The following is an 8245-nucleotide window of genomic DNA, read 5'->3' as shown; positions in this document are numbered from 1 at the left end:
GCATATGATAGCCGCAAGGACAAATAACAAAAGGCATTTGAGGTTACTGTTAACACAGAGGGTCACTAGCACTGCAGAATGGAAATACCAGCCAGCGTTGTGACCTCTTCCCATCTGCTAGCTGCAGCCACCTGAGAATTATGTCGCTTTCTGTACATCAATTATCCACGACAACACAAAAAGTGCTGCAATAGATAGTACAACAAACACGGTGAACTGCAACGCAAACAAAAGAGAGCAGCGCTGTCAGATAGCGTTGTGTTATCTATTTTGACAACTTTACAGCTGCATAAGGTTTTTGATGCATGAGGTACATCATTTTTGCTGCTTGGGGTGTTAAATAAAACATAAAATATTTCTAGTTATTGTCACACAATAAACACTTTCAGGTTAAGTTCTTAATAGTGATTGCAGCCTGAAATCTCAGCTTTGAAAAAATTGTGACATTTTATTTAAGGCAATGAACTGTAATGTATACAAATATCGCTAATGAAACAATGGCCGTATTCTTGAGTTTTCCCATTTTCCATCCACAATGAAAAATGGATTTTAGTTCGTAATAAGGGGTTGTGGTATTACTTATCTTCTTTCCCTGCTCCTTCCTAAAGGGTGTGAGAAAAATATGGAGCTGTGAGACTCTGATTACAGAAGGGATGATGTCATGCACAGTATGATGCTTTCATCTATGCTTTGTTAGTACCACAAATAGGCTTGTGAAGTGTGACCACAGTTGAGCATACGTTAGTGTGAGTTTAGTTGGTGTTGGTGTGATTCAAGAGCATGTTTTCATGCCTATGATGTTGACTGCTGAATACTGCCCCCTCCTGGTGACTATAACGAGAAGAAAACGCATCTACTCTCATTGAATTCATATTGCGTTTTATCATTATTTTTTATTTTAATATTAAACGTATAAAGCTATTGCTTTCCAGACCCAAAATATGAACAGAAGGCCCATATTGGTCTAAATACGACGTGTTCAATTAATTTGATTGTTTTCCCCTATATTATTAAGTTATCTTTTTAATACAAAATCAATACAAAATTATATAGATTGCATTGCCATTCAATTATTTGTTCCACTGTAGCCTCGGAACGAAAGTAATTAAATGTAACTATTATACTTGTTAGGTTACACCCTTTTTCCATTAAAATAAAAATAACAATATAAACAAAACGATAAAAAACTAAAAACGGAGTTCGACCATATCTTTGACTTGCGGCGGAAAGCACCCCCTGTCGGAGGGACACCTTCACGTCTCCGTGATCTCTTTTGAAAGGATCTTTTATAAAAATGTCCTGGCTTGTTGTGATATTTTGGAAACATTTGTACACGTTGAAATAATTAGGTTTAAGTCTATTACATTTAAAACTTAACTCTTGTACGGCAAGTGTTTTAGTAACTTCTCAGTAGCCACAAACTCTGTGATTGGTCCATCCCGACCAGCTGATAAATGTTAGCACGTGATCACGCCAACTATGAACTCGTTTAGCAACGGTTCGGACAATCATTATTAAAATATAATGACAAATACTGACCAAGCGATTGTGAAGCGTTCACATAAACATTATATGAATAACAAATTAAGAAATGGAGGCAAAACTATCGTCGTCCAATGACCAAAGAGTTGAATAACAACGCTTGACTGTCAGCAGAACGGAGATTGGAACAACACAGGTAACGTTAAACGACTGTCTGTGGTGAGTCTGGTGACGATAGACGTTTACATCAGCGGTGTTTATTTTGTCCATTACTGACCCTTAAACTGGACCCTAGTCGGCCTTTAATCACATCCCTTTGACCCTTGGTGAATCCAGAAACCAAAAATGTCTGTGCCCTATGGTCAAGCTTTAGTCAATCATTATTCATTCTGTACACAGCTCTAGTGTAATGCACGTCAGATAGCGCGCGCAGGATTGTTGTGTAAAAGTGTTGGACTTTTTAAAAAGTTTGGATCTCCAGGCGGTGTGCTGGTAAGTTAAAATATAATATAAAGTTTTGAGGTGTTATTTGAACGGAGAATGCTATTTTATATTTATTGATTTTCAGTTTTTACATATATTTGCATTAAATTATGTCTTTGCATTGACGGCCATCAAAGTTAAGCTTTGTCTAAGTTTTTAGACTTTGATTTGTGAGAGGCATCCGGAGTACTTCAATGATATTAACAACATTTTTATTTAGGTTATGTGTTAAATAAAATGACGTTTATGTCATAATATTAATACAACACTAATATGCATTTATTATTTATAACCCAACATATCTGTAATGCTGATCAATTAATATTAAGAATATTGTCTTGTAACTCAAACAACAATAAATTAGAAACCAACATTCAGCATCAATCAGCGACCATGAACATCTGTGTAATTGATTATTAATAAATGTCTTTTTACCCACAGGGACTGTGCGGCTGTTCTCCTTCGGTGTGGATCGTTTAATCTGTTTATGGCTCAGATTCTCGCCCTCTCTCGCTCTCTTCACTTGTGGCGTCCACCGTGGATGGGGATAGCTTCACACTCTCGCAGTATGTCGTCATTAGAGAAGCGAGCCCGAGCCGTGTTTTCAGCAGCGGTTGAAAGTGTGCAGCCAGACATAGTGGTCCGGAGGGGTCTGAAGCGAGATGGGAACAAATTACTAGTGGGTGGTCAGAGTTTCACACTTAGCAATAATCTCTACGTGGTGGGCTTTGGTAAAGCAGTCCTGGGGATGGCTGCAGAGACAGAAAGGATTGTTGGGGATCATCTAGTTAAAGGAGCGGTCAGTGTGCCTCAAGGTATCCAGAATACACTACAGAATCACGGGAAACAGTAAGTATTTTTTTATGTGCGATTGTTGAACAAAGATTTTTTGACCTTTTATGACACCATGCATGTTCATGCAGGTTGCACAAAGTTAAACATGGAAGACACTAAGAAACTGATGTCTTTTTCAGGAGGATGCTGCTTAAGAACAGCAGTAAAATTACAGTAATGGAAGGAGCAAAGCACAATTTACCAGATGCAAATGCCCAGAGGTCAGCTGAGTGTATTCAAGAACTGACCAGCAGCCTGACCGAGAAAGATCTGCTTCTTGTGCTCATCTCTGGTACTGTGACTCATCCATAAATCTATAAAATAATTTCAGATGATTCCTATCATCCTATTCTTTCCTAAATTCCACACCTTTTATAGTTGTGTAAATGCAATGCATCAAGTTCACACAATGCAGGGTCTTCCTTTGCTAAATAATCAGTTGCTATTTTTCACGTAGTATTGAAAACTACTTTGCACATTGAAAAAGAGTTGCTCCCCGAACTCTTTGTAAGTTGCTTTGGATAAAAGCATCTGCTAAATGTAAATGTGATGTATTTACAATATATGTTGAAAAAACGCACTAGAAATCTTTGACGTTTCAACTTTGTACTATACATGTATACAGGTGGCGGCTCTGCTCTTTTACCTGCCCCAGCTCCACCCATGTCCCTACAGGAGAAACAGGATGTGACACGGTGTCTTGCAGCGGCAGGGGCCACAATACAAGAGTTAAATACAGTCCGACGGGGCCTGTCCCTTTTAAAGGGTGGAGGCCTGGCCCAACGTGCCTACCCAGCTCAGGTAACACTATGATATAAAGTACATAAAATAATAAAGATCCAGTGAAATGTATTTAATGTAAAGCATGACCCTGTGATGCTAAATATTTACTTAAACTCTGAAATTATATCTTCTCTAAGGTGGTGGCTTTGATTTTATCAGATGTTATTGGAGATCCCCTGGATTTGATAGCCAGCGGTCCAACAGTTAGGAGTGAGACACGGCCAGAGGAGGTCTGGGCTATCCTTGATCGTTACAAACTATCTGATTCTCTACCTTCTTCTGTGAAAGACGTGCTTAGTAAAACTGTCCAAGTGCAAGAACAGCCACAAGAGTTCAAAGATCACGTTTTAAACATTGTGATTGGCTCAAACACTATTGCACTTGAGTGTGCTAGCCGCAGGGCCAGTGAGTTAGGGCTCCGGCCTGTGATTCTATCCCCAGCGGTGTGTGGTGACGTCCGCTCTGTTGCGCGACTCTACGGCCTGCTCTCGCGTTTTGCATGCTACCCAGGGAGAGAACCTCCTCCAGAGCTTGCTGCACAGATCCTCCAACTGGGACCAGAGGTTGGGGTTGAAAGCTGGGACTTGTGTCGTACATTGACCGTACTGGAAAAGGAGAGGAATGAAGGCTGGGGTGCTACCTGTCTGCTGGCTGGAGGAGAACCCACTGTGCAGCTGACTGGAAAGGGCAGGGGAGGAAGAAACCAGGAGCTGGCCCTGCAGGTGGGCCTTGAGTTTAGTGGTGCAGTGAGGAATGGAGCAGTGTTCCTCAGTGGAGGAACCGATGGGCAGGACGGACCCACTGATGCTGCAGGTGCAGTCACTGATGGTGAACTGATGGATGAGGCCAAGTCTCAAGGTCTGGACGTTGAAAGCACGCTTACAAATAATGATTCATTCACGTTTTTCTCACAGCTCTCTGAAGGGCGACGGTTACTCATGCCTGGACTGACAGGCACCAATGTGATGGATGTGCATGTTATGATGCTGCCTTCACCAGCTCTTTGATTCTATATGGATTTATGTGGTCATTTTGGAGGGATAAACTCTGATAGTCAATTGGAAATTTATTTTTATAATTATTGGAAAATGTATGAATCAAATGGAAATCCTATTTAAAAAAAACACACAAACAACTAAATACAAATAGTTTTTATTTGATTTACTGCAAAAACCAAGCAGTCGACACCTGAAAGCATACTTGATGTCTTAAATCTGTACAGTACGATTATCCTACGTCACAATCCAATCTGATTTCTACAAACAGACCAAACGACTGAACCTTTGGGACAATTGTTTTGTCGAGAAACTTTAAGTTGTCATATGATTTCTACACACTCAGAATTCAAATCGTGCTTCCAAAACATAATTAAAGAGCCAGAACTAGATGTCATGTTCCATTAATTCTTTTTTCAGGACACAGCTACAGTCTGCATGAGTTCGAGCACATGTACATGCTTTTTGGCCTCAAGTACCACAGTCCGTCACAGACACAGCACATCACAGCTATCAAGGTAGTTTGTGCTCTCAGTACAGTCACTGTACATCACTCATGGTGGCTTTTCATTCCATCACCAGCTGCACTCTCCCTAGAACAAAGAAAAAGTGATGGTAAAAAATAATAGTTGATACTGCTTTGTTTTTCACATTTTAATGTAAGGTCAAATAAAGTGTATTGCATTTTGTGATACAAAATGTAATACACACCATTGTATATTAATGTTGTTAACCACCTTGAATTATAACACACAACATTTGTAGTGAACTGATAACACAAAGTCATAACGCTGATAAACTGTTAAAAATATAAAAATATAAACAATTACAAGTCTTTACTTTTTAAAAACAATTTTACTATAAATTAAAGCAAAGGACAGTTATTATCCAATGTGCATACCCGTTGACTGCTGTAAAGAAAAGAACAACAAAATAAACCATTAAATGAATCATGATGGATTTAATGGAAAATATAACGACATTTGTAGGTCTCTATTGGTAAATTGTTGTCTTTTAGACCACCATCAAATCTAACACGAATCTAAAACATTTCTCAATTGTTTCAAGGGTACATAGCTGATGTTATTAATCTGTATTTTTAGTAGGGGTTGGTGTCACTTACCATCCTCCCATGTGAGGGGCTGTGTCAGGGGTCCCACCATTCTGTCCTCCAGTACCTAAGAAATATCTATATTTACTATTTAATAAACAACATCAAATTAGACCGATTCACACAAACAGCGTTTCATTACTCCGCACAATCCATATGCATCCGCTGAAGAGCCTATACTCACCCTGTCTGTAGTACATATCGTTGACAGTGTTTCCGTACACTTTCCACGCAAAGTGGATCGCTATGAGACTCAGGATAAGCCAGCTGAACAGTAGTTTAAACACTACCACTCTCATGTCGTTGGCCAGCCAGTCGTCCACGAACTCGGACAGAAAGGACACCAGACTGTCAACCATACGAGAGACGAATTCAAAATCCCACGTTTCCTCCATACTGCGGTTTGGTATATCACATGATCGGGCAAATTTCAAATTACACGCCTAAAATTGATTTGGGAAACATATATTTTAGCATTCATCTTTGAAATAAACAAAGCTTAGCCGCGGTCTTCTTCTCAGAGCGACGCGATAATCAATTGTAAGCGCGAACGTACTTTTCAGACATCATCGCCATCTGTCGGACTGGAGAGAGGGTTTAGCCAAATACATACATGCTGCATGACGGGGGTATTCAATTAAAGTTCCACGAGGTCTGGTCTTTATAATTTCTTCCAAACGGAGGACAGGACAATATATTTTTTGAAAATAAATAAATATTTAATCAATTTAGTCTAGTTGGATATACTGTATAAAATATATCATCTTTTATCAGGCCATTTATTTTATATTGTGATATATGTATATATAGGCTTTGTGGCTTCAGGGGCATGCCCTCTTAATGGAAGTCTGATAATTCATATTTGTCAATTGAAAAAAAACTAGTGACAACATGCAAACAGCAATGTAACAATTAAAATCATAAACAGAAAACAAAGTTACTTTCTAAATTAGCCTTTCCTTGCCATTTTCACCTTTAACTTTCATACCAGAACTAGTTCTATCTTTAAAAAATTTCCCAAATAAAACGTTGTTCATTACAAAATGTGAACCTGCTTGTGAAAACCCGGCAAATGTCCTTCATAAAATCATCCTACATTCTGTGAAAATATAACAATATCTTCAATGTTGACTGAATAATACCAATTTTTTTAATCTTTAGTAAAATTAATGCTTGAAATTAATCTTTGATACTTGTTGTCTAATAATAAATTTGATTATGAGACTTTAGCCTGGGTTTTCACAGGGTCACAAATGTTTAAATGCTGATCAATAATGCTAAATGTAGATAAAAACGGTGTGGTTAATAAAATAGCAGCACGCGTGGAGCGGAAAGGGTTAAAATGAAGTATATTAGAGGATAAAGCGACAAATGAAGACCCACTTCTCAACCACCAAAATAGTCATGTTTTAAATGGTTTATAATAAATATTATTATGTCTCTCGGTCCGGATATTAAGGATAACTGCAATATGATGATATATATAATAATATGTATAATACTAGAAGCCACACACAAAATAGTGTAAACTATTTGAATTCCTCTAAACTGGAAGTTGTAATATGACATCTTGATTTTAATATGTAGATTTTAACAACTTTGCAGCGTAAATAACACATATTTTGTACATATTCCTACCCAGAACTAAAATCTAAATTACGAGTATGCAAGCCTTAAGGATATCTGTAAATTAGTGTGCTCCACAATATTCGCATTTTGAAAATATTCCCTGATAGCACACAAACATCTGGTAAACTTCTATTTACGTGCATTTACATCTGCAAGACATAGTTTGTTCATCTGCAATACATCTATGAGACATCTACTGTAGGACTGCATTGGGATCCCGCGAGAATATTATGTTCTGTATATCTTATATACTTTTTCCTGTGTATTCTATTGCTCCCTTCAACCGCTGTACATTTTTCTAAAAATGTCAGTCAGATTTAAACCCCAATTTACAGAAACGTATTTTGATTTGCGTGTGTTTTATTCCACCCAGTTACATAAACAATTGCATTCATTAATGAATCATGCACGGTAAGTAAAAGTGAATATTAAGAAAGTAAAATAACAATAACGGATTGAAGTCTCTGTTAAATTAAAGTTTTGAGCCTTAAATTGAGTAAAATTCTGTCATAATTTACTCCTTGATTTTCAATCATGTATGACTTACTTGCATGAGCAGAACACAAGAGATATTTTGAAGAATGTTGGTAGCCGTAACAATGGCGGTACCCATTCACTTCAAAACCAATGCAAGTAAATGGGTGAACAATCACCTTAAGGTTATTAGGGAGTTTTCAAAAAAATTACAAAACATTGAGTCTACAATTTTGATGAGATCTTTCTGAACTTCAGGTTTTCATAAATGTTCTTGTCCAATCAAATGCTATGTAGTTCTGCCCCTACATAATGGGTTATATATATAACCAATGTCAGTGCACTCAGGATGTCACCTTTAGAATAGATAGCATTCTTTCATTTTAGCTGATAAAAAGACAGAAACTATATCAATGTACAAAAATAGGTCAACCAAGAGTCATTGTTCCAACTC

At 37.8% G+C, this 8245-nt stretch overlaps 2 protein-coding genes across 6 annotated transcripts; one reads left to right on the top strand and one right to left on the bottom strand.

The window, feature by feature from the left end:
* The first annotated feature begins 1208 nt into the window (after positions 1–1208).
* Positions 1209–4968, top strand: glyctk (glycerate kinase). 5 transcript variants are annotated; one of them, XM_079460135.1, is made up of 6 exons: positions 1445–1678; positions 2407–2814; positions 2940–3091; positions 3425–3600; positions 3720–4395; positions 4497–4968. In XM_079460135.1, exons 2-6 carry the CDS (start codon positions 2453–2455, stop codon positions 4502–4504), a joined length of 1374 nt encoding a protein of 457 aa, XP_079316261.1. In that variant the 5' UTR covers positions 1445–1678; positions 2407–2452; the 3' UTR covers positions 4505–4968. The 5 variants fall into 5 exon arrangements, with proteins under 5 accessions (XP_079316259.1, XP_079316261.1, XP_079316262.1 ...); XM_079460136.1 differs by having other exon boundaries at positions 1660–1974; XM_079460133.1 differs by having other exon boundaries at positions 1209–1678; positions 3720–4968.
* tcta (T cell leukemia translocation altered) lies at positions 4720–6271 on the bottom strand. Its single transcript, XM_079460137.1, has 3 exons — positions 5873–6271; positions 5701–5755; positions 4720–5170 (listed from the first exon to the last, which is right to left on the bottom strand). The coding sequence occupies exons 1-3, from the start codon at positions 6081–6083 to the stop codon at positions 5128–5130; spliced, it is 309 nt and encodes a 102-aa protein (XP_079316263.1). The 5' UTR covers positions 6084–6271; the 3' UTR covers positions 4720–5127.
* Positions 6272–8245: the final 1974 nt, after the last annotated feature.

The sequence above is a fragment of the Barbatula barbatula genome (genome assembly GCF_947034865.1).
Source record: "Barbatula barbatula genome assembly, chromosome: 7".
NCBI classification, from domain to species: Eukaryota; Metazoa; Chordata; class Actinopteri; order Cypriniformes; family Nemacheilidae; genus Barbatula; species Barbatula barbatula.
This window is presented reverse-complemented; position numbering and strand designations above follow the sequence as displayed.